Genomic DNA, 25,983 nt, shown 5'->3' with positions numbered 1-25,983 from the left:
GTTTAAGTTAAAATTACGAAGGATCTTGTGCTCTTGGATGTTATTCACTTGCCTCAATTTACCTTTGGTTAATTGAGGAAGACTGGATCGAGTAAGTTAAGGAAGAGACTTTACTACTTGTAAGCTTCTTTTCAAGATTGTTGTACCGTTGGTAATGTTTGTTTCTATTTTTAATAAAGTTTCAAAGGATGCCCCTCAGGTTAATTTAGGCATGTATCACACGACAAGTTGAATATTCTATATAAAGATTTTCTTTCAATCAAAATAAATAAAGATGATGTTCATGATATTTGTCATTTGAAAAGACAAAAGAGAATTCCTTATACTATTAGTAACAACAGGCAGGGTATAATTGATATCTGTGTGCCACATTCCACCCATTCCGTACACAACACAGGCATAAGTATTTATTGACCATAGTAGGTTTACATGGGTGATAATGGTGAAAAAGGAAGTATGAAACTAATCTAAGATCCATAATTTAGTCACTTTGGTGGAAAACCAATTTGGTGCATTAGATAAAGTAATTTGAAGCGATAATGGACCTGAACTCCTTATGCATATTGTAGAGTCTCCAACAAAATGGGAGAATGGAGCGAAAAGATAAGCACATATTGAATGTTTCTCATGCTTTGATGCTTCAATCCTTCCTTCCAAAATTTCTATGTAGCTACTCAATTAGTCATGCAGTATACTTAATATATAGGGTACCAGTTAAGGAGCTACATGACAAGTTTCTTTTTTCAGGTTCTTTTTGGGAAATTACCTGATTTTACCTCTTTAGAGTGTTTGGTTGCCTTTTTTATTTGTTCATTTTGGTTTAGAATAGGGGCAACTTTGATGGTAGAGATAAAAAATGTGTTTTCCTTGATTTGAAACCTAGAGCAAAAAGTTTTCAAGCATCACATATCAATTCTCTTTTCTTATTACTCTTTAGGATGTATTTGGTTTAGAGATGAAAAATAAAATAGATGAAAATAGAAATAAATAATTTGAAAAAATAGAAATAAAATAAAAAGGAAATGATATATTTTGTTGTTTGATTTAAGAGAAATAAAGTAGAAATGATATTTTTGTGTTTAAGAAAATCATTTTTTTATCTAAAAATTAAAAAAAAAATCATTTTAAAATCAATTTTCTCCCTAATATTTTTTTGTCTTAAAAAACTATATCACTACAACCGAAAAAATGAAAATTTTAAGCTTTGAGTCTACCACTTAAAATTTTATTCTCTTATTATTCATTTCGACCAAATTTAACCACTACTTTTCTATCATCTGAGATTTAATTTGTCTGTCAAATCAAACATAGTTTAAACTATTTCAATTTTCATAAGTTGTTTCACAATTTTAAAAGTCTTATATTTTTAATTTATTCTTATGTTATAAAATAAAATATTTATTACCAATAATAAAAATATCCGATATTTTCTTTTAATTTTTATTTAAATATGAAAATAGTTATATAATACAAGAAAACTTATTAATTATGACTACATAAATATGTTTAGGACTAGTTTGGATAAACTTATTTGTTAAAAAAAATATTAATTTTAATAAAATAGGTAGTTTTATAACATTTTAGTGTTTGTCTAAATTGTTTTCGCTTGAAAAAATAAATTTTTATTTATTTTAAGAAGAAAATCATATTTACTTATTAAATACTTATTTTAAAATTATTTATTTTAAGTTTCAACAAACTAATTGTTAATTTTTCTTTTGAAGTATACGTGGGAATGTATCTTTCTTTTTTTCGTTAAGTACGTGGCAATATATCTAAATCAACGGAACTCAGAAAAATATGGATGATAATAATGATATTAAATGATAGTAAAGTCACGTAATAAAAGTTACGTATTAAATGATAATATTGAGGTTAAAGATGTACCTAAAATAGTTATTCTATTTTTCCGTAAAAGTTACTAATAGTTGCCGTTACGTTACCGTAAGTTTTTTTCTCTTCTATTTTCCTAAATAGGCGATAAATATATATATATATATTAAAAACGAATAAAAAAATATCAACTCTACTTTGGAAAAATTAAATTAAATTCTCTTTTATTAATGCTTTATCTTTTCTTAAAACAAGCTCTTAAAAAAAATACTAATATGTTAATAAGTATAAATATTTTTCATGTTACACAAATATTTTAAAAGTCTGAAATTTATAAAGGATAAATTAAAACGTGTATTTTCTTGAAGAAAAATTAAAAATAATTATAATTAATTACTATAATTTTCATAATTTTATCAAAAACATATAAAATAGTTTAACAAATATATACAATCAATATAATTTTTTTTATAAAAGAGTTATACAATGATAATATAAATTTTTTACATAGTCATCTAATCACAAATCATTATATATCATATATTTATTGACTTTTAAAATAATTATCTTAAAATAATTTAATTGAATGAAAGTATAAAAATTATATTTAATATAAATTTTAACATAATTATTATTATTATTATCAAAGTAAACAAATTCAATCACAAATAATTATGTTGATAAATTTATTGTCTATGACAACAATTATTTCAAAAACAATATTCTAAAAAATATATACATAATTAATTAATGCAAGTGAAAACCAACGTTGAAAGTGATCTTTCCTTCAATGGCGATGGCTGACCATATATCCACTTCCCAACAACAGCATAGTCTAAAAAAATTTATAAAGCAGTAGCATTTATTTCGTAATATTATGAATAATAAAAAAAGAAAAAAAATAGGAGAAGACTTTTTGTTTGGAGTTTCATTTCAATCAAGTTTTTAACAACTTGACACAGGTGACAGAACAGAAGGAAGTAAGACTAAAAGCCGCCTCTATTATATTTACTCTCCAATCTCTTTCTCTTTCTCTTTCACTTTCATTAATAAACAAAGATTCTTCTCTATTTCTCCAACTCTTTCTGCTTCTTCCACCAAAGTGGCATCAGAAAACCAAAAATGGGGTGTGGCAATTTATTCTTCACAATTCTGATAACTTTCTCAGTGGCACTCATAACATACAATATCATAATCTCAGCCAATGCCCCTCTCAAGCAGGACTTCCCGGGGCCCTCACGCCCTTCCATCAAGGTGGATCCTCTCATCAAGATGCCACTGCACAGAAAATCATCATCCTCGGAGGAATCGAAGAAGAGGTTGTTGTTCCACACTGCTGTCACTGCTTCTGACTCGGTCTACAACACGTGGCAGTGCAGGGTGATGTACTATTGGTTCAAGAAGGTAAGGGATGAAGGAGGAGATGAATCTGGGATGGGGGGGTTCACTAGGATCCTGCACTCCGGGAAGCCGGACCAGTTCATGGATGAGATCCCCACTTTTGTTGCTCAGCCTTTGCCTGCTGGAATGGATCAGGTTTGGTTTTGGTTTGGGGTTCTCAATTGAGTTTGAATTCCTCTTAATTGGTTCTTGCAAAATTGTGTTTTTGTGGGTTTGGTTGTGTGTTGTGATTATGCAAAAGGTTTTTAAAAAAATGATTTTTTTTTTTTATGTGGGGGGTTGAGTTTCTGGGTGATTTGTGTGAATGCACTTGTTCTTGGAGAAAAAAAAATCGTGTGAATTTTAGTTGGAATGGTCGAATAGTGTGAAAAAGTTTTAGGTTGTAAATTCACCACTGTGGATGTGATTATGCAAAAAGGTATATTAAAAAAATGAATTTTTATGTGGGGGGTTGAGTTTCTGAGTGATTTTAGTTGGAATGGTCTGACAGTGTGAAAAGGTTTTAGGCTAGAAATTCACAACTGTGGATGTGATTATGCAAAAAGTTATATGAAAAAATTGAAATTTTTATATTGGGGCTTGAGTTTCTGGGTGATTTGTGTGAATGCACTTATTCTTGGAGGAAAAAATTGTGTGGATTTAGTTGGAATGGTCTAACAGTGTGAAAAAGTTTTAAACTTGTATCCAACAACTATGAATGGTCGTAGGTTGACTTTTTGGTAACTTCAAGTGGTGTTTTGATTATTGGTTATTTGTTGGCTTTGGTTGTGTTGGGTTATGTTTTTCTACCACTATGGCTGTGATTATTCAGAACAAAAGAATAAAGAAAGAAAGGAAATGTTTATACGGATGCTTCAATTTCTGAATGATTTCACTTATTCTTTGTTAGAGATCTTATTAACCAGTCATATAGACAAAATAGTGTATATATGGGGGGACATCTTTGTATGTATCCTAGTGGTAGTTGTTGGGTCTATAGGAGCACTGGTTAATGGGCCATCCTTCACACTCGAGATGTTCTATCCTCAGCATGAAGGAAATGTGTTAGAGATCTCGCATTGACAACCAAATAGTATACATAAGTGAGGGAGAATCCTCACCCATGAACTAACTTTGAAGGTTGAGGCCTTGAATCCAAATTATAAGATTTCTAAAGGAGGAAAAATGGCTATTGGAAATGTATGCATATTTGTTCCAGATTTAGATATGAAGACTAGTTCCTACCATAAATGGGTTTGAATAATTGAAGGACTAAAATCGTATTAATTTAAGTCAATTTCTCGTTTGTAAATTGTAAGTAAGGCACATTTTCAGTGATCAAAATCACTGGTTTATTCCTTATTCTTATGAATTCTAAGTCATCTCTACCCTATAACAGGGTTACATAGTCCTTAACAGACCATGGGCATTTGTGCAGTGGCTTCAACAAGCAGATATTAAAGAAGAGTATGACCTGTTTAAACTTAATCTCTATATTCAAAGCTGGAATCCATTTTTCTATCTTTCTCCTTCTCTCTTGGGATTTTGGTTTTGACTTTTGTTAGTTCTGTATATCAGTTACATATTGATGTCAGAGCCAGACCATATAATTGTCAAACCTATACCCAACTTAGCCAGAGATGGGCTAGGAGCTGCGTTCCCTTTCTTTTACATTGAGCCTAAGAAGTATGAAACAGTGCTAAGGAAGTACTTTCCTAAGGAGAAGGGACCAATATCCAATATTGATCCAATTGGGAATTCACCTGTTATTGTTGGGAAGGTATCGGTCAAAATAAGTTTTCTTTGATAATAATGAATACTCTTGATTTTGGGCCACTTTTTTAAATTTTGTGGAAAAAATGTTAGGAATTCCTCAAGAAAATTGCTCCCACTTGGATGAATGTTTCTCTGGCAATGAAGAAGGATCCTGAAACTGATAAAGCTTTTGGATGGGTGCTTGAAATGTAATTTTATTTGCTTTCTTTCTCTTATCCATAATAATATCCTTTCTTAACCTCACAACTTGACTTTTTTTATGTTTTTCTTTTGTGTCATTGGTTTAGGTATGCTTATGCTGTTGCATCTGCTCTTCATGGTGTTCGTAACATATTACACAAGGACTTCATGATTCAGGTTCAATAAGGTTCTCTCTTTTATTTTTATTTTTTTCTGCCGACCAGTATTAATAAGTAAATTATACAAGGACTTTATGTTAATATGTAATAGTGAATAAGCTTAGAACAATATATAAGAATTGGTATCATACACTACTGACTAGACCTCAAGTAAAACACATTAGTCCCGTGTAGCCCCATTTAAATGACCAATGGTAGAAGTTAGTCTGGATAAAAAATTTAATAAGCAGGAAATAAAATAAAATAAATCAAACTTCTTGCACACGATAAAATCAATTTATGCATTCTAACTGTTTTAGGAGCTCACTTATCCAACTTCTTCATAAGCACTATAAACTTAGGAGTTTGGTATTTTTCTTGGAAAAGTCTTAACACTAAGGTTTTATAATTAAAAGGTTCTTACAAGCTATTCCAAACTGGGCTTATTGAAGTTTGTTTAAGTGCAGCCTAAATCATATATTTAAATAAAGAAAAAATAAAATTCTAAAATGTCGATTTTTTTATAAAAAAAAGTGTACTATATTTTGCATACTTCCTTGTTAATGTATGTAAATAGAAGACACATTGAATAGTACGAGAATAATGCTGTATTCATTTTTCCATTGTCAACCTAGACTTTTTTTTCTTGTTATTGCAATTCGAAGGTTTCTGGACTATGCTTCGTTGCTTTTCATTTTCTAACATTACACTAAAACGCATACTTATCTTGTCTGTATAAACTGAATTCTTCACAAACACTCTCCATCTTCAAATTTACTAACACTTGTTTGTTTATTATGCGATCAGCCTCCATGGGACAAAGAAATTGGCAAGACATACATAATTCACTACACTTATGGCTGTGACTATACAATGAAGGTACTGTGCTGTGGATTGAGCTCCTACACATTTTTATTATGATGTTCATTGAAGAAATTGAAAAGATGAAAAGGAAAACTTATATTTAATTTAATTACCACTCACGGAGCAGTACATATACATATCTCTTTTATTGCGTAGAGTTGTTACTCAATGTATGATGTTAAATATTTAGGGTGAGCTGACCTATGGAAAGATTGGAGAATGGAGATTTGATAAAAGATCTTATGATAAAGTTGCTCCCCCAAAGAATCTGACATTGCCACCACCTGGTGTTCCAGAAAGTGTGGTATGTTTTCACCTCCCTCACTAGATAATGTGATTTTGTTGAGTTGCATTCTTGTTTGTGGCGGTTTTCTCTAACATCAACTTGTAAACCTTTTACAGGTGACTCTCGTAAAAATGGTGAATGAAGCTACAGCAAATATTCCAAATTGGTGGTCATAGGAACTTTAAAGGTGTTGCAAATTACAATCGTTGGAGAATGCTTTGGACCTATGGCCATTTTACACGGAAGAGCATTGTACACGTTGCTTATGTATTTATGTAATTCTTCGTATATAGTTGGACTTGCGAGTGAGACAAACCTGTGGAATTGTATCACCGGTGCTTCGTCAAAATGCTTGCGTTCAGCTGCTGCTCCAGTATTTGGTTTTCTTAATTAAACCTTGCTTCACCTTAATTTTCATTAATCCTAAAGGTGTCTACTAATTGAAGCTAGCAAAAAACAATTCAACTATTCAAGACATGAAAAATTCAAACACTTTGTAAGGTACATTTCCAGGGAAGCTCGTTTTACAAAAGGCTACAAAACTTTAGCACCTCCTTGTCGATTGCGTTGCAGCACCCTGCCCCCGAATTCAATGGGTAAAGAGATTTTCAAGCATCATGAACACTATCCATGTGGGTCGAACATGCAACAAACCATAACTTACAACTGCAATCAGTTCATATAGCGCCTGCAATTTTTTGAATAGCAGTAACATGGAATCTTTCCTTCGTCTTCGTGGTTAAAGTGATAATCATACGTAATCTCTTCACCAGGAAATATGTCCCTTTCTGCCAAGAAGACGACCTTCAAAACCAAAGGCAAATAAGTTTTAATTACAGAAACCCCATATGCTGTTCATCTCGGCATAGCTTTAATTTTTCATTATTGAACATAATGAAATGCATAAGGTCAAAGCGTTGCTAGGAAGGGGAGTAGCAAATTTCCAACGCAGTAAATTGAATCTAAAGTAGCAAATTACCTTCTTTTCATGCCTTACGGTGATCACTTTTGCCACGCAATTTGGCTGGTCATGTAAATAAAAGATTTGTTATAATGCTGAATTGAAGTACAAAAGGAAACAACACCTATTGTTAAAAAGTTAAAACACATCACATCAATTGAGACTTATAATGGTCATGGACATAAGTTATATCAATGATAGACGAAAGATTTGCTCACAAGTATGGAGTTCAAATTTTATGCAAAACATGCATTGGCATAAAGATCGATTAGAATAAGGTTCTGGGTTGTACATGCAGAGTAGTTTTTTTGGACAAAATCACCAATAACATTCGTAATTGAGGATACTACCCCAAACAACCTCATAACAAGCCAAGTCTTGTAAACAAACATCCACAGGCATAGACAAAGGCGTTAATGAATGCAACACTAAAATTGACAAAACTAAAAATGAATGTAGAATCAAATTTTAAAATAATGTATACCAGGCATGAGTGGTTAACAAATCGAGCAATCCCCCCTTTCCTTGTGGCGTCAATAATATGTTCTTTGTCTATCCTGAAGAAGTAGCAGGCACTCTTGTACTGAAGTTTCCTTCCAGATTGATATTCCTTTTCTCTTTTATCAGCCACACGCAGCCCCACAATTTCACCAATATACTCAACAACCTGTAGAAGTAAAGGAAATACATCGTATTTGCAATCATAGTGGAGAGTCATATAAAAACTTGTAGGCCAGTATCGTACCATTTCACCCCGGGAAATAAATCGAGAAGTGTAAAGACCAAGGGCATGTATTCGGGACTTGTATACAACAAGGTGTTTCCATCCCTTTGCTTGTTTGTACCGAGCATATTCCTTCTGCATAAAGTAGGGCATTACTCAGGAAAATAGGCTGAAGCTTACCAAAAGAATTAGAATACCAAGGATACAAATGTAAATTTCCATTTAAAAAGTACTTGTTTTCCAAGGCCTGAAGTTTTTTAAGTTCTGCTACATTAAGAAGTCAAGGATAAATATGTATATGCAATTAGGAAAACTAAAATCATGATCTTCATGACTTGAACAAATGTCGAAAATATGGGGACTTAAAGAAGAGGAAGGAAGAGAGATAAAAGACAATGAAACATTAAATTAATGTTAACTCATTTTATAATATACAGATATTATAAAACCAATAGCATTAACCATGATACTAATCATAATCCTAACTAAATAAGAAACAAATTATTAGATAAGGAAACATGGTAACTAATCTTAAGAAATAATGAGGAAATAGGGAAATTAATCTTGAAGGTAAAGATACCCTAGGATAGGATAAGATAGGTGAGATGCTTTTCAAAATACTAACAAACACATTGTCATACATTAGCTACACATCCAAGGAAAATACTTACTAAAATATCAATCAGCTACTGACCAGTAAATAAAATTTTAAAGCTTCTATTTCAGCAAAAGTGCAAAACAAATCTAATATCTATAAAAACTGAGGCCATATAATACAACTGAAACATACTCGACAATCATGCTCAATATCTAAATCTGGGAATTTTGGAAGTCCCTGCGAACATAATTTCTGCCCATTAATGTGTATCCAAGCATTTAGCTGCTCCTCAGGAACAAGGCATCCACCTTGGCACTGATTATTCTGAAAACCATCCCACCTACGGCCCTTGTAACCCTACAATGATCCAGAATAAGACATTTAATTTCATTACACGTCAGACATAAAATAAAAATAAAAACAAAACTCAAATGGACCCCACTTCACCCCAAATAAGTCCCAAAAACACAATGAATGAAGAAAATACCTCTACCCTCGCACAGGTGAATTCCTTTTGTTCTTGACTGCCAATTTCATCAAGAGGATCATATATGAACAGACATCTAGGTTCAATAGTATGAAGCATGCATCTTCCATAAAATCCAATCTTCTCATCATTAATACCTTCAGTCTCACTTTGCAAGAGGTTCTGCAAAAGAAGTTGAAAAGCAATTGTCATGGTAGTTATGGTACCCTAATGGGTATAGCACAATGTGTGTCGTCAAATATTTATTGACAAAAGATTTCATAATAAATGTTAAAATTCAACAAAACATATAGTGGATAACGAAGTTCTTGACAACTCATCTTAGGTACCAAATGCAAGAAAGAAAGAAAAAGGCACACCGCAGCAATTTTAATGGAGCATATTCTAATCCAAGTTTCTAGTGTGTTTTGATGGGATTAAGCCCTATCTAATCCGATTGACAATAAGGATATGGAGGATGAAATGTCTGATTCAGACTCAAGTGATCCTCGGGATCTTGATCCTTTACCTCCAGGCAACATGCCCTCATGCACAAACTCTTTGAACCATGGACTTTCCTTGAGGTAGAAAATGTTACACCCTAACTCCCAGTTAAGCATTTAACCTAACAATATATGCTTGATCCAACAAGTATTTTTGTGGGAGAAAGGAAAAAATAAAAGATAGCTAACAACAGTAATTTTTAAAATTTAATATATGATGCAGTATCCCAACCTAGTATTCCAAATTATTTGAACAAATACAAATAATTAGGTCAAGTACTAGTATTACTAATACAAACCCAAGTCCACAAACAGTAAGACTAGTAATCCTAATATTCGCTAGCAGTCCCACTCAAACTAAAAGTCAGCTCAGCTTTAAGCAGGTCATAAGTAACAAATCCACAAATGGAAATAAAATAGCATATCTCACCAAAGAACTCGGACAACTAGTACTGCTGAAAAACCTGGGCAATATCCTTAGGCAAATTTACTTGTAGGAAAGCATTGATCTCAATATTTTTATGGTGTGTTTTGGTAAGATAGATACATGCACATTTTCCCAGAGAACAGATATCATTAGACAACCAACCTTAGAAATAAAAATTAGTCTTAATGCATTATACTCCCAACTTTTTAAAAAACTTTACCTTATACCGTTGAGCTGACGTGGCATGCTGACATAAGCATAAAAGTTGGGGGTAAAAAGTTCAATTATTTTAGCATCCCATGCCAGCTCAACGACAGAAGGTAAAATTTGCAAGTTTTTTAAAATGTTGGGGGATAAAAGGTGCAATTAAGCCTAAAAGTTATAGTTTTTGATTTAGTTTAATTAAAGCCACCACATAATTGGCAGAAGAGTTGTGTGATGTAAAGTCCCACCTATCAAAGAAAAGTACCTTTTGATGAGCACACCAAGGATGAAACTTGACAGAGCAATCAGCAATCCTGCACTCTATACAAGAACCACCCCATCGATTGCAAATGGAACAAACCTGAGAGAAATATTGTAGTGAAAACTAGAGCAAATTTTAAACAGTTGTTCAGTCAATGGTCTAACAGTGAGAAATATTGTAGTGAAAACTAGAGCAACTAAACAGTTGTAAAATAAGTTTGACCTTACATATCTTTGTTCAGTCAGAGCTTGCAGGCACAATTTATTTCTTCGTTTCATAGTTAACACTATTTCATCTATTTAAACACTAAATTGCATAGTATTTTGAGTCCAGTGTTAATCCTATGGATTAGGACTTTCAAAGAACTACTAAGCCCACATATATGACCCAACAATCATTCCAAGGCTTACCCATATAACCCAGAACATGAAAATAAAGAGTACAAATCAGTAAATCAACCCTGAAAAAGGTACATATTTGTGTACTTATTGGGAGGAGGGACTTGACTCTATTAATCACTGCCTGTACTGTAACAAGACAGATAAAGGAGGAAACAAAGAAGTCACATGATTATCTATTTCAAAAACAGCTTATACTCTCTGTTTTCATTTATGAATTTTGTGTCATTGGTGTCGGCAATACTAAGATACAATAAGTATATATAGGACAAAAGAAACATACACATGTAACTACAGTAATTGCCCAAAATAATCAATAATGGTAAAGGATCAGAACCCATTGAGAACAAACATACTTGCTGTTTTAGTTTAGAAATTAGTTGGCTCAACCAGCTGAGCAATATAAAATTTGTTAGGTACTCACCACATCTGCTCTTGGACGTGAAACACCAGATACATCAAAAGCACTCATGGTGTCAACATTAGGGCATCTTGTTCTAGGAGTCCAAAGACCACAAACCATATGAATCCATTGTTTAACAGTTGGATCAAGAACCCCTTCTGTAATGCTGTTATGTACCTTGAAATTTGAAAAAGAGGTTGGGGTGTGTGGTATGTGATTTGTAGATATTTGATTCATCAGATCTGTTGATGTATCAACGATTTTCGGCTTCAAAACACTTTCTTGATCAACTTCTAGTCCATCTTTTGAGGATGGAAATGCATCTATTTCCTTTTCAAGAACTTCACATGAAGTTGTATCCCTAGGCATGCCATCTTTCTCACAATTCCACACTTTGAGGAGGCTCTTGACAATCGTGTGACTCATTATTGCTCGAGTCATGGCTCCACCTCCATAACCACAAAGGACACAAGCCTTGGTGTTGGACCCACCAAAATGAAAAGAATGGAAAGAAGTATAAATTAGTTCCTAAATAAAGAACTTATTATAAATGGCTATATACACAGTAGCAAAGAAATCGCAAATATTCAGGAATATCAATCAATAGTTGAATAACTTCATCTTGGGTATGGACAGAAAGCATATATATATATATATATATATATATATATATATATATATAACAAGTACGAAATTTGAAGGATAAATGGCTTCATGTAAGTCAAAAGGAAACCACAAAAACAAGGCTATCCTATATCAGGATTGAGAAATCAAATGGAAAATTCAAAAGGCTTACGGGATATACAATATTTTTTGAGTTTGTTCGGCATGGCCTGCAACACCAACTACTTTTTTTGGGTAATGTGGAAACACCATAGCAAGCTTGATGTACCTAATACACAAGATAAAGGAAATAGTATCAAACTCTTGTTTCATACAAAAAAAAAATATGAACAGTTCAACAATTGAATATTACTTGATTAAAAACATACTCTAATCAGACATCGACTACACTCCAACAAACAGTTGATTTTATCATTGGTTGAGCGTCGACACACACAGCAGAAAGCATCTGAATTTATGGTGGATATGCTCGTGTGACCTTGAATAGAGCTGCAAGACAGCAAGAGCAACGAGAAACATTCAGTGAAGAAAGCATAGGCATTTAAATGGAATACTTCTAAAACAGAATAAGCAAATAGGACAACTTTTGATTTGCTCACTTTCTACTTTTTGTGCCACACAAACCAGGCTCCTGATCTTGAGCACATTTCGTCATATCCATCACTTTGGTTTCTGGCATGCATTTAAAAACCATTGTGAAGAGGCATTTCTCAGGAAAATAATTCTCACACTCAAAAAGCTATAGAAGAGATTAAGGTAAGTAAAGCATGCAACCATATTTCAAATGAAGAGGACATGCATGTGTATATAACAATCTAAACCCATTTACAACAAAATAACATTATTTAGAAAATTAATCATGTAGCTCAGCTCAAATTCACCTTTAGCAGTGAGTTCATTAATACTACGCTGTTTCCGAATTTCCTTGTTCTTCACCTTCAATGAAATATTAGCTCTATTTCCAACACTATCACCCTGCTTAGCTTTGGCATCTCTCTTCCCTTTATATACAGCAGGTGGCTTGCCACCTCTCTCCAAATCTTCCATGGACACATCAACATTTGTTTCATTTAAAAATATTGTATTCTCGGTTTCATTGTGTTCCTTAATTTTCAAACCAGGGTTCCTACAGCAGTGCCCACTACTTGTTTCAATGCTCAATCTCTTCCATTTCTTTTTTGAAGTTAGTCTGGGTTTTCCATTTGTATGGCCCATACATCTTTTGGAAGATTTAAGAACCTTGCTGAGAGAGACAATTTTTGCTGGTTTTTGCACCTCTCTAGCCAAATGCCCATTAGATATTTCACCATATTTTCCACATACTACTACTGGCCTTGTGATTCTATGAGCATTTTCCTTCCTGCAAGAGAATGGCCTCAGTTTATCATTTTCAGGTTCCTCATAGGCTAGTTCTTGCATTTGAAACTGTTCAAAACAATCAGAACTGAGATCCTTTTCCAATTTCTTTGTTCCTGAAACTCCAGGCAATGTGTGAAACTCAGCATCAGAGCTTGATTCTGACTCATAGCCAACTTTGAAACTTTGATGCTTGTTCAGACGATTCTTACAAGAAAGAAATTTGGATGAATATGCAGTATGTTTTTGTTTGTTACTAGGTTGAACGAAGGAAGACTTGTTAGATGATTTTTTCAGGCTAGACAAAGAGTGCATTTGCATTTCTCTTGACAAACTAGAAGAGGAATTACAAATCCCAGCACCTTCTTCATTCTTTTTATGCAATAAGGAAGATGAAGCATCTACAATCCTCACCACATTTCTCTTTCGCTTTTTTCCTTTAAGGACTTTCTTGACTTTTTGAGATTGATTGGTTTTACAATTAGAAGAAAGCACAAAATGATTTTGATTCCGTCCTTTCTTCCATATCAAGGAATCCAACAGTTTAAGGTCATCAAGGAGATTGCAACATGGTTGATCATATAAGACTCTCAGATAATCATTTTTCAAGCAACTCCCAGTGGTCGAGCCTAGAAACTCATCACTTCTTTCAACCAAATCTGACGACCAGCCTTGATCAATACCTGACCCTTCATCAACTACAAGGTTGTTGACAAAGCCAGTGTCTACAGCATCATCAGTACAGGAATCAATTTTGTTGACCTCCACAGATGCCTGAGTAACCACAGGAGCAGAGCATCCAGAAGAAACATTAGAACTTTTTTGCTCTTTTGAGATGTCTCCCATGCCAATAGTTCTTTTGAAGCGTTTCATAGAAATGTTTCCAAGTTGAACACCATCTTGTCCTTCCCAATCCAAACCAGTAGCTGTCTGATCTAAAGATGTTGCATCACAAACTGCTTTCCTGACCTTACTTGGCACATCTCTCCATTGAGGTGTATGAAAGCCAATTTTGATTGAGTCTTGGCCATCTAACTTCCCACCCTGCTCAATGAGGATATTTTTTCCCTTTGATGTATCCACATCTCTACTCAAATCTGAAGCCATCTTCAAAGAAGTTTCACCACTGGCATTACCAAGTTTTTGCTTTAAGTTGTAACAAAGGGGTTCAATTCCTGAGAAAAAATTGCTTCTGCAACAGTTTGTCTGAGCAGCGCAAGAGTACTTGCCTCCCAAACATATATTTGATGGTTGCTCAGAACATTTTTCACATGCACCTGATCTGGTATTGTCTTTGTTTATACCAAGGCTGCAACATCAAAATTAGGGGAGAGAAAAAGTAACAATAGTTAGAGGTGTGACTCCCAGAGGACAGAAAAGTTTGCAGACAATAGTATTATAAATGGAACCCAGGTTTCTGATCTGAAAAGATAGAATATTGTTAATGAATTAAATACCCAATTTACAGAAATCCCAGCAGCTGTTTTTTTTTTCAACAGCTACCAGTTTTATGTTTATGATCTGATCTGAGGTGAAAACTATTCATTAAAATTGCTTGTGAAGAGATTACAAGAAAAAGAACAGTTGCAGTTTCATCCACAGGTGTCAACAATAACAGGCAGAGTAGTCACTAGTCAACACTGAATAATGATGCAGACTGGTTTATCCCCAAAGACTTAAATGCTATAGCAGGGTAGCAAATTATGGGATAGCCTCATTACATTAGAAAAATAAACATCATATTAATAATTAACAGTGATAATCTAGAGACTTATTCACCACCAATCTAAGGCATAATTAAACAAGTCAATAAGAACAAGAGACTGATGCTGAGGTGCTTTGTTGCCCTGGTTGTGACTGAGAAGAGATGCCATGGACGAACAACAAAGCAGCTGGAAGTCTGGAACAAAATAATCAACAGCAAAAAAGAGACGACACGATGGAGAGGATGTGTTTCACATAAAAAAGAAACAGATAATAGGATAAAGCAAGTTGCATAAATAAAAAAAAGAGGAAAAATCTGCAGGTATGCACCATATAAATAGAATCTGGAATAAGCAGAAGACAAGTCAAAGGGGGCTGTAATAAAACTTGTTGGGCTTTGTCAGAAAGAATGTAAATGTAAATAGGATAAATTACATGTCATACAGTATCATATTTAATAACAATAAGCAAGGGTTTGAACCCTATCTAGAAAAACAATGGCTTATCCAGAAAATGTGTCGCCTCCAGAGATGGGTTTTTAAGCTTGGACAGAGAAGCAACCGAGTTAATCCTTCTTGGAATAAGGAAGGGTTTTGAACCCTATTTTCATTCTTATGTGAGCAAATGTGAAATTTCAAAAGTCACCTTAAAAATTTGAGGGATAAATGAACAAAGGGGGCAAGACAAGAATTTTTAATGGTCTGTTAATCACAACAACCATGATTTGTTTTCAATGTAATACCACTTCTGTGTTCATTGTGCAAGATGCACTATCATGCCACTAATAACTATTTTGGTGATAGGTGAAAACCAATCATTAAATAAAGATTAAAAAAAAGGACCAAATAGCAGTAAAGACGTTATCCTTGACTGTGGATAATGGATACAGAATACATGAAATGAAAAATATAACATTGATATTTTCATTATCAAAAACTGATGTTGACCCTAAACACATGATCCCATACCACAACTACATAGAACATAGTCATACAGTTTTTTGAACTGTCAGTCTATTTTCCACAAAAGAAAACAAGCACAACATCAACATATTTTGCACATAACCAATTAAGCTAGGCCTCTGTTTTAAGCACCCATGATTTTGCACCATGTTTCAATAATAATACCAGACTAAACCAATGGCTGATGTTTCTTCCCTAACAAAATTAAAACATCCTGCAATCCTTCGTTGTGGTCTTTCTAGCTTCAACTTTCAAGCAAAGTCATTGAATTAATTACTCTAATGGTCAACCCCCAAAAATTCTCACATTTTTAACTCAACAGGTTTAAAATTATTTGCTTATAGCAAAATGTTTAGGTTCCAAGAGATTTAGTTCTGATACCTTCAACAATATACTTTCCTCTCCCTCCAAATTATCCCATTTCTCACTACCTGTCCCACCACATTCAGCCTAACACATTTGAGATTTAGCGTGTATTTGAGTAAACAACTTAATTAAGGGCCTATTTAATAAGATTTTACCACACAAAAGCTTATTTCCTAAACTTGACCGTGGAACATATTGAAAAAATAGGTAAAATCAAATTTATTTTCACAAGATTCCCCAGGAAGTTTATTGAAATATGCTAAAAAGAACTTATAGGAATCATAACCTATTATATTGAATTAATTACTCTAACAATCTACCCCCGAAAATTCTCACATTTTTAAGTCAACAGGTTTAAAATTATTTGCTTTTGGCAAATTGTTTAGGTTCCAAGAGATTTAGTTTTGATCCCTTCAACAATATACTTTCCTCTCCCTCCAATTTATCCCATTTCTCACTACCTGTCCCACAACATTCAGCCTAACACATTTTGAGATTTAGCGTGTATTTGAGTAAACAACTTAATTAAGCGCCTACTTAATAAGATTTTACCACACGAAAGCTTATTTCCTAAACTTGACCGCGGAACATATTAAAAAAATAGGTAAAAATCAAATTTATTTTCACAAGATTCACCAGGAAGTTTATTGAAATATGCTAAAAAGAACTTGTAGGAATCATAACCTATTTCATAAATCCAAACATATAAGTTCTCCCAAATGTACCCTCAGTATCTTCCTTCACACCCTTCTAGAGCTAAATAAAATAACAATTACCCTAAACCTAATTATAGAATTAGGGGGAAAATATTCCTTAAGATGCTATAAAATTAGGCTGTAAACTGAACATACTGACTGGTTTTAAAATCAGCACTACAGAAGATAATTTTCCAGTAAGATGCAACACAAATATCCTTATGACATTAACATGATATTCATCTGCAATTACCTTAAAGAAGTGTCTTCATTTTGAAGGTCATAAGACTCATTACATCGTGATTCCTTTTCTTTAGAATGTAAAGGTATTGGTGGCAGGCCAGACAAATGGCAATATCCATTCATACCTGAAAGGACAGTCACAATAACATGTGCATACTACAAAAAATTTAAAATTTCCCAATCCGTGAAAAATTAAACTCTAAAAAAACCATTAAAAATTATAGGAAAATAAAAAATGCAATGTGCTTGCCTGTGAGGGAAGCCAGTTTCTCTAAACCAACAGTACTCTCGTGATTCCCCCAAATTCCTCTATTTTGGGACAATTTCAACGTTGCACCAGAAGTTCCCTGTTCAGATGTTGAAGCCTCACACCTATAATGCTGAACTTTTGAAATACAGCTGGATCTCCCTTGCTTCTGATTGATATATTTAAGATACAATGCATGCTGTTGCTTAGATAACTCCAGTATCTGTGACAATGCAAGCAACCTCATGTTTTCATCAAGCAAATAAGCATCCATATTAATGCCCTGCTGCTGCTGTGGCAAAATAGGAGTCTGATTTGACACAGAACTTGAAACATGATGGGGAAGGCCTTTCAAAATCCCTTTAAATGGAATGGATGTTTGTGGAGTATGATTTTCTTGCCCAAGAAAAGATACATTGTTTGAACCATGCAAAATATCTGCACACACAGATGTATCTGATGGTAAGCTTGATTCATGTATCTTTCCGTTAACAACCAAAATATCACTAGCACTAACAGCTCTCTTGATGGAGCTTGGATATTCCATTAACTGACCAATACCAAAACCAGAATTTATTTTAACACCAGAGTCTTTAGCAAAGTTCACCCCTTTATCATTGTTCAAACTTTTATTGGTCCTTATGCCAGAATTGTTTGATTGCCTTCCAGTGTGGCCGTAATCAGAATACAGTTTCTTGGGCATGATAGAGCTTTCATCATTCCACAAATTTTCACTAGCTTTTGTCTTTCCCCCAGATTGATTATCAAATTGCAGAAATGGTGAAAATGATAAACCCTCGGCCACATTTTTAGTTTCTGATCTAGCTCTAGCAGAAGCATTACCCACAGCAGACATATAGTTATTGAGTTTAAGCTGAGGCATTTCTTGAACCATTTTGATTGAACCAGCAGCATAGCTAAAATTATTCTGTAATTCCTCCTCCCTGCTGAGGTCTGCATCTAATGTACAAAGAACATTGTTAAGAGGTTTCTTCAAAATGAAACAAAAGAAGTATACACTGAATAAATAATAGATACAATATAACACTCGAACAATCAGCTAAGACAAAACATTGATTCAACGCACTATTAATCATCTGCTTCAGAGGTTGTGATTTTGGAGGACTGGCAAGGGCATTAAACAGCAGTGGTTCTGCAAATGATGGAAGTAGATTTCCTGTCTGAGGTGGTTGACCAAGCCTAAGATCAATATTGGAAGAAGCTGCATCTTTGCCTACAAGACCATCATTAGCATTCTTCTTTTTGATGCAATCATGGTCTTTCAAAAGGCTTGTTGGAATTTGCAAAGGAGAGTGGGCACTAGACAAATTTCCTTTCCTTTTTTGAGAATCAAAGAAAGGAGGTATTGGCTGACAACCATCATCCAATTGAGTTCCAACAAAGTTTGGTGCAGTTGTATACATAGCCAGATTAGATACCGTTAGCTGGTTTTTCAACTGATCATACAAGCTGTTTTGTGAAATACCAGTAAAACCTTTGAGTGGAATGTTGCAACCATCCTGGATTGTTGTCGCTTGTTTACTGGACAATGCATCAATAAATAAATTGTTGTCTGCATGAGCGTTTTTTGGAAACACGGCATAGTCAGAAGACTTTGCAGACCTTGACATGACTGCAGATGAACTCAACATATGAGACAAATTAGTCTTGGACATATCAAATGCAGATGCATTGGATCTCATCAGACTTCCTGTTGTTGATAATACTTCTGGCCAGTCCCATTCATTCTCATTTCCCAGAGACCTAATCTAAAGCATCATAAAAGTATCACCATCCAGTGTTCTCGTTGCTTCAAACACAGGCAAATAAGAAATTCAATTCTCAACGCCAACAAAAAACAAAAAAAGACATGTAAAATGAACGTAAAAATTTTATCAAAATTTGCACATGCATAAATTTTAAAATTTGGTTATCTTCCATTAAGCTAGCTAGAGTTCTCACAAATAAATGTCACTGACAAGACAAAGTGTACTACAATGCCCAATGAACGAATAACTATTATGTATGAACAAACTAATAAGATTAGCATATTTGGGCTGCCCGGTAGTCTAAAGTCTAGTATCTAAAGTTATTATTGTTTGTAGTTGCTAATTTACCCCGTGCAACAATACACTTGAACAGATCTCACATCAATGTTCTGAAAACAGGACTGACTGAATCAGAAATGGAGTTCATGCTTTGTTGGTATGAATGTGAATCAAACGGGATTTTAAAATAATATAAGTATGAAAAAATATCAGTAAGATAGTAACTATGTAAAAAACTTGTTGAGCTAGTAATATTCAAGAGAAAATCTAAAAGAAAACTTTTAGGTGACAATTTCCATAAATATATAAAATTTTAAACTCTTAATGTTTTCATAAAATGATGTTTTACTAATTTATGGTTACAACAATTCATTCAAAATTTAAAATAAATATTGAATTAAAGATGTGCTAAATACTTAGTTTTCTTTTCCATTTATGCTATCCATCAGTAAGTTAAGTGCAAGGTATAATAGTGTGTAGCAAAGAAGTTTGGCCTAATGGTTTGCTTCCTTTCCCCTCAATGTTAGACAGTGTGCACATGGTAAAACAGGCTATTTTCATTTTTCATGTGATTCATTGGTAAGTAGGCAGAATCCTAGAACATGTAGCACATACATTTCTGGTATGCCATAGGCTTATTATGGCTACACCTATGCAATAATGTGTCAGCTTACAAACTGCCACACTATTGCACCAAGAACCATCATAGAGAACTAATCTGGTCCACTGATTTCTACCAAAATATGCTTATTTAACACTGTTCCAACCGGTCAAACTTGCTAGTCTAGTCTGAATTTCAATACCATGACATTGTATCAACTATCAATTTAGCATCCCATCCAAGGTTATTATGTACAGTAAAATAAAGGTTGATGCTCCAATTAGATAATTCAATCAGAGCATTTGGTTCAACGGAGGGAAGGAGAGGTCCCCCTAGTTTGTATGACTCAAAAAGGTGAGTGAAAGGTTACCTTATTAGGTTAGCAGGGGAAGGGAAGGAAAATTATAGATAATATACTGTTATATCCTTAGAAATAAATAGGAAAGGATGATTTGCAGTCCAAAAACTAAAAATCACTTTCCTAACCCTTAAAATCCTCCCAATATTGGAGGAAAGACAAAAATAGGAAGGGGCAAATTTTAGCTCCCTCATGTCCCCTCCAAATCTTTAAACCAAATGAATAAAAAAAAATCACTCCCCTCTTTGTTCCCTCCAACCAAACACACTGTAAACAATAAATATTAGTGTTGTGTAGCAGAAACTTTCCAATAGAAAGGAGAAAGATGCAAACAAGTGAAAGAAATTTTAGGGACCATAACATATGACATCCCCCAAATATTGAAAAGAAAATGCCAAAGAAATCCATGATTCCATACTCAGTGGAAAAACTTACAGGAAAGCATCCACACTCAAACGATTCATCAGAAGACATTTGAAACCCTCGTAAATAAAAGCTTTGGCTTGGGATACAAGCATTTCTCTTAGATCATAGGAGAAAAAAAAAATAGTGTCTTCCTTCTGGACCTTCTCTGATTTTATAGTCATTATTCGAGGGAGGATTAAAAAACAGCACCAGAGAAAGATATCTTTTCCTGTAAGTTGATAAATTCCCAATGGAATTCTAAGCAAAAGATCAAGCAGGAACATTCATATCTAAAATCCCACAGCCACATATATAAACTATGTATCACAAAACATCAACCAATAAAATGCATGAAAGCCACATCTTACCCCAAACTTCAAGAAGTATTGCTTCTGCCACTGAGAAATGGTCTCCCCACTTTCCATACGAACAGCTTCCCCTGGGTCTACACCATATAACCCTGAATGCTGCAGTATCAGAATAGACAAACCATTAAGCATTAATTATGCAGAGCATGTGAAATTAACTGTTCAAGAAGGGTGTGTCTAATCATTGTGAGTAGAACCAGTTTAGATAGCATTTACCTCGCAAAACTTAACAACAGACATGTGGCAACAATGGCATGAGCAAACAATACCAAGAAGCCCTGTATTGCTAAGAAGAAGATGGCCACCTTTAAATTGACAATGGAAATGTGAGTTATCTATATATGTACCAAGGATAAATCTTAATTAATAAGAAAATATATGCTTCTAGCACTCACTTTTTCCCATGCAGAACACACGAGGGCACCCACTCATAAAAGGTGTTGCATACTTAGATGAGCTTTGTTCTAAAGCAACAGTTGGTGTAGTTTGAACATCTGACCAGCAAACATTTAGACTACATGCAGGGCTTGTACCTTGGCACTGACCTGAAGAAGAAAAAGACTCCCTAGCTTTCTCACCACCAGGAATTGTGGGCTGAGTAGCAGTATTGCTACTCTGAATATCATGGAAGACAAAATTACTACTATTCTTCAGACCAACCATTGCCCTGGAAGAAATCTCAGGAAAAGTAGTCACCCAACTTTGCAGGTTACGGTTTATTAAATTTTCTGTCATCAACCCCACACCAGATGTTCGGAAGGTTCCACTTTCTATGGAACCAACAACAGAATTCCCAATAGCAGCAGTACAATCACAAGATGAGATGCAAAGCTTGTGATTAGACAAATCCCAAGACTCATGCTGTAACAAGGATGGAGGAGCATAAAGGAGAGACAGAAATGAACTTCCAGTGTCGGCTTGGCCTGATCCATGGGTAATTGAGTGGGGAAAGCTTTGGTAAACAGGGCATTGCTTCCCTCCAACAAATTTTGATCTTAAGCCATGAGGAAATTGTGGATAAAGACAATGGCTTGTGTTTATCTCCTTCAATGTAAAATAGCAAGAAAAAGAGGATAGAAAAAAAATTAGGAGTTCTAATAAAACACAATGATCTTAAGAGAAACACATATAGTCCAAGTGTTATATAAAGATATAGAATTCATACATGCAAAGCTGGAGACTATAAAGCAAAGATACAACATGTGACATGTATGCCAGAACAACATAGACACAGGAATATTGTAAATATTAAAAAATAGGACATTGCCTAACAATAATACAAAATATGAAGCATATAATTAACATAAAACACCAGTCTTAAATCAAGAGATAGAATCACTGTTTCAAAAGTGAGCATTAGTGCATGTGCATTAGTTATTGTACACATAATAAAATGCTATAACTTATCTAATTATTGTAGTGTTCTCATCTATAATGCTACATAAAAGTTCAAAAATAAAAGTAGAAAAAAAAAAGTAAAATACATCTAGGAATACCACTTGCCGAGGACTGTACTTAGACAATAAATTTTACTACAATTAGTGCATCCGATCAAACTACTGCAATATTTCAAATTAAACTTCATTACAAGAGACAACAAATAATTAATCACCGGTACACAACACATTACGAGTCACGTATTCAAACAAAAGAAATAGCTCAAACAAAAGCAAAACAGAAGAGCTCAGTGGAGTTACCGGCTCCGGCTCCGGCACCGGTGCAGACGGAACCGCCGCGGACGTGGACGGCTGAAACGGCGAATCACATTTCCTCTTCCACGCGCTCTCCATCACGTAAAATCCCTAACATTCCACAATCAGAAACAAAACCACTCCGCAAAACCTTTAACAGATACAGAGACTAAAGAAAACGGAAGAAGGAAATGCGAAAAGCGTGAGGTGAGAACTGAGAACCCTAAGGAGATGAAAAAAATAGAGTGTGTGTGTGAGAGAGAGAGAGAGAGAGGAAGAAAGTGTGATGAAGTTTATTTTGAGAGCAGTGGGAACAACAGCGCCTAAGGGGAGAGTGTGAATAGATAAAAAAGAAGGGTGGCGGAGTAATCCGAGGCAGCAGGGACTGACAATAAACTGACACGAGAGGTGATATTTGGAGAATTTGGAGCGTTGATTTGTCTGGTTTATGAGGGAGAAGCCATTGTGGGCCGTTGATTGTGAATACAGCTGGTTTAGAAAGTGAATGGGCTGCTACGCTGTGTGGTCTGGTCAAGTCAAGTTGCGAGACATGGTGATGCTGCACTGCGTCAGGTTTCACGAGCCAATCGGTGCGTGGCAATGCCTCTCACTCTCAGTGGAGGGTCAGTTTGGTTTCACCTATGAGACGCTCACACGTTTCCTCATAATTAGTATAGTGTAAGAAAAAAGTAAAAAACTGAGTTTTTTTTTTAATTTAAAAAACACATATATTATCTACGAAACATAATTTTATCTGAGTCAGTGAGATAGAATTATTATATATTAAGGATAAAGTTTTTCTTTTTTAAGTATTTTAACACAAGAATATATTTAGAATTCAAACTTAAGACTTATAATTAAACGGCTACAATTCATAATAATTTATTAATACACTTAATGATAAAATAATCAAAAGTGATAAAATATAATAATGTTTTTAATAATAGTTTACTAAAATGTAGTATATATGATTAAGTTCGGACTAAAATATCAGTAACTAATTAAATTTAAAGATTAAGATAATAATAAGTTATTAATTCAGACATTAAATTAAAAAATTAATTTTGATAACATATAATAATCTTAAGATATCATCTCATTATTATAAATGTCACATAGACATAAATTATTAATAAAAATAGGTTAACAATATAATAAATACGTTACATTTTTTACAAATTCAATAACAAAATTTAAATTTTATTTTTTTCGAGATCAATCTATTTAATACCACACATTTTCATAAACAAAAATCAATATTTATCCTAATTTTTAGTATAGCTAACTATGAGTTAGCCTTGATTTATTAAGTTATAATGTAGTTATTCTTTTGGATCAAGTTTTGTATTTATTTTATGTTTTTCTAATGGTTATGTTATTTTTTTCTACATATATTGTATTTTTTTTACTAAACTACAATTTTCTATTAACTGGTTTTCTATTTACAGAATTGACTGGTTTTTTATTACACCATTAACTTGTTATCTGGTGTATAGTTATAAACACGTTATATACAAGATAATTATATAAATCATAAAAAAACGTACAAAAGATCATATATAATTTAATTTTTGTCACCCAATAAAAATATTTCTATTTTAAATTTCTTAATCTTAAACACTTTATTTGCCTTTTTTATATACTATTCTTTTCGGTGCTAGAGGCACTCAAGAACTTGGGAATAAGGTATTTTTTGTTTGTTGGGTTGAAGGGAAACATGTAATGTGTGTTTGTTGGCAAGGACGTTCCTCATTCTTACCATTGGAGGCGAATTTGCTGGCATGGTTCTTGTCTTGGCCAAGTAAAATGGATAACGATTTCAATGTTTGTACCAAAAGCACCAAAATTCAGAATACCCCACTTTCGTAGCCAAATATTGTCTTTTCCGTTCCAAAAAAGAAATGCAAATGGTCAGTGCCCTTCATTATCGGGGTTGTTGGGCTTGTCTATTTGGATTTTGGATGTTAATAAAATTGAAATAAGAAGGGGGGAAATGAGAAAGACAAAAACAAAATAAAACTGAAAAGATATATTATTTAAATATATTAATAGAAGGGGAAAAGTTAAAATAATATTTCATTACTTATTTACAACTCGTTTGGGGTAACTTTAACTTTAAGTTTTGAAATTTTAAAAAATGACAATCAGTTTTTAGTTTTAGTTTAAAAAAAATTAAACTAATTTTTAAAATATAATTAATTTTAAATAAACTCATTTTAAAATTTTATATCATATTAAAATTAATTTAAGAGTATTTTTGTATGTGATGAATGATGATGATACTAATGGCAACAGCAACGACAATGATAGAAATATTAGTGATAGTTGTGATGGATGGTGGTGGAATGACATTGGTAGTGGTGGTGATGCGGATGGTGGTTGCAATGGCAATGTGTTGGTGGTATCGATGTTGATGGTGGTGACATAGATTGTATTAGTGGTGGTGGTGTTTGTCGCAACATTGATGGTGGTTATGGTGACGATGACAGAGATAGTATTGTTAGTAATGATAGTAGTAACAATGACACTAGTAGAGGCATTGATGGTGTAGCAATGCCGGTAATGATGTTAGTGACAACAATGGTAACACTGGTGATGATTTTGATGACAATGGTAATAGTGTGGTTGTGACACTAATGGTGGCATTGGTGATGTCTGTGGCGATAGTGGTGGTATTAGTCAATTATATGACTGTGACAACGATGATAATGGTGACGGTGGGAGCAATGAGGAAAGTGATATTGATGTTCATGGTGATGACAATCAGCAATGACAATGATGGTAATAATGGTAACAATAACAAAACTTGTATGGATGATGATGGTGGTGGGGGTGGTGACAAGGTCATGTCTAAAACTTTTTAGGCCTTATACGAATTTTGTATTTGAAAAA

At 33.8% G+C, this 25,983-nt stretch overlaps 2 protein-coding genes across 16 annotated transcripts in view; one reads left to right on the top strand and one right to left on the bottom strand.

Moving 5' to 3' along the window:
- Nucleotides 1-2,806: 2,806 nt before the first annotated feature.
- LOC114391797 (hydroxyproline O-arabinosyltransferase 1-like) lies at nucleotides 2,807-6,888 on the top strand. Its single transcript, XM_028352771.1, has 8 exons — nucleotides 2,807-3,369; nucleotides 4,613-4,680; nucleotides 4,792-4,993; nucleotides 5,080-5,177; nucleotides 5,277-5,346; nucleotides 6,135-6,206; nucleotides 6,382-6,495; nucleotides 6,594-6,888. Exons 1-8 carry the CDS (start codon nucleotides 2,956-2,958, stop codon nucleotides 6,651-6,653), a joined length of 1,098 nt encoding a protein of 365 aa, XP_028208572.1. The 5' UTR covers nucleotides 2,807-2,955; the 3' UTR covers nucleotides 6,654-6,888.
- A 29-nt stretch (nucleotides 6,889-6,917) lies between these two features.
- The window catches only part of LOC114391790, a 32,537-nt gene continuing 13,471 nt past the window's right edge, over nucleotides 6,918-25,983 (bottom strand). For 13 of the 15 annotated variants that reach the window (XM_028352747.1, XM_028352746.1, XM_028352751.1 and 10 more), the window contains 19 exons: nucleotides 23,098-23,202; nucleotides 21,796-22,444; nucleotides 21,617-21,705; nucleotides 21,401-21,499; nucleotides 18,708-19,389; nucleotides 17,624-18,580; nucleotides 17,384-17,498; nucleotides 12,929-14,712; nucleotides 12,647-12,719; nucleotides 12,416-12,536; nucleotides 12,220-12,315; nucleotides 11,445-11,897; nucleotides 10,626-10,721; nucleotides 9,248-9,409; nucleotides 8,953-9,117; nucleotides 8,184-8,297; nucleotides 7,923-8,105; nucleotides 7,457-7,501; nucleotides 6,918-7,281 (listed from right to left, as the gene is read on the bottom strand). In XM_028352747.1, the coding sequence (XP_028208548.1) occupies nucleotides 7,150-7,281; nucleotides 7,457-7,501; nucleotides 7,923-8,105; nucleotides 8,184-8,297; nucleotides 8,953-9,117; nucleotides 9,248-9,409; nucleotides 10,626-10,721; nucleotides 11,445-11,897; nucleotides 12,220-12,315; nucleotides 12,416-12,536; nucleotides 12,647-12,719; nucleotides 12,929-14,712; nucleotides 17,384-17,498; nucleotides 17,624-18,580; nucleotides 18,708-19,389; nucleotides 21,401-21,499; nucleotides 21,617-21,705; nucleotides 21,796-22,444; nucleotides 23,098-23,190 (6,108 nt within the window). In that variant the 5' untranslated portion in view covers nucleotides 23,191-23,202 and the 3' untranslated portion in view covers nucleotides 6,918-7,149. The remainder of the gene's footprint in view (nucleotides 7,282-7,456; nucleotides 7,502-7,922; nucleotides 8,106-8,183; nucleotides 8,298-8,952; nucleotides 9,118-9,247; nucleotides 9,410-10,625; nucleotides 10,722-11,444; nucleotides 11,898-12,219; nucleotides 12,316-12,415; nucleotides 12,537-12,646; nucleotides 12,720-12,928; nucleotides 14,713-17,383; nucleotides 17,499-17,623; nucleotides 18,581-18,707; nucleotides 19,390-21,400; nucleotides 21,500-21,616; nucleotides 21,706-21,795; nucleotides 22,445-23,097; nucleotides 23,203-25,983) is intronic. The other 2 variants (XM_028352762.1, XM_028352761.1) reach the window with 2 other exon arrangements.

Source organism: Glycine soja, chromosome 17, assembly GCF_004193775.1.
Source record: "Glycine soja cultivar W05 chromosome 17, ASM419377v2, whole genome shotgun sequence".
Lineage (NCBI taxonomy): Eukaryota > Viridiplantae > Streptophyta > Magnoliopsida > Fabales > Fabaceae > Glycine > Glycine soja.
This window is presented reverse-complemented; position numbering and strand designations above follow the sequence as displayed.

Coding starts and splice junctions, on each gene's coding strand:
- LOC114391797 (XM_028352771.1), top strand. CDS start 2,956: ATGGGGTGTGGCAATTTATTCTTCACAATTCTGATAACTTTCTCAGTG. Junction 6,207..6,381: donor GCTGTGACTATACAATGAAG/GTACTGTGCTGT, acceptor TTAAATATTTAG/GGTGAGCTGACCTATGGAAA. Junction 6,496..6,593: donor CTGGTGTTCCAGAAAGTGTG/GTATGTTTTCAC, acceptor AACCTTTTACAG/GTGACTCTCGTAAAAATGGT.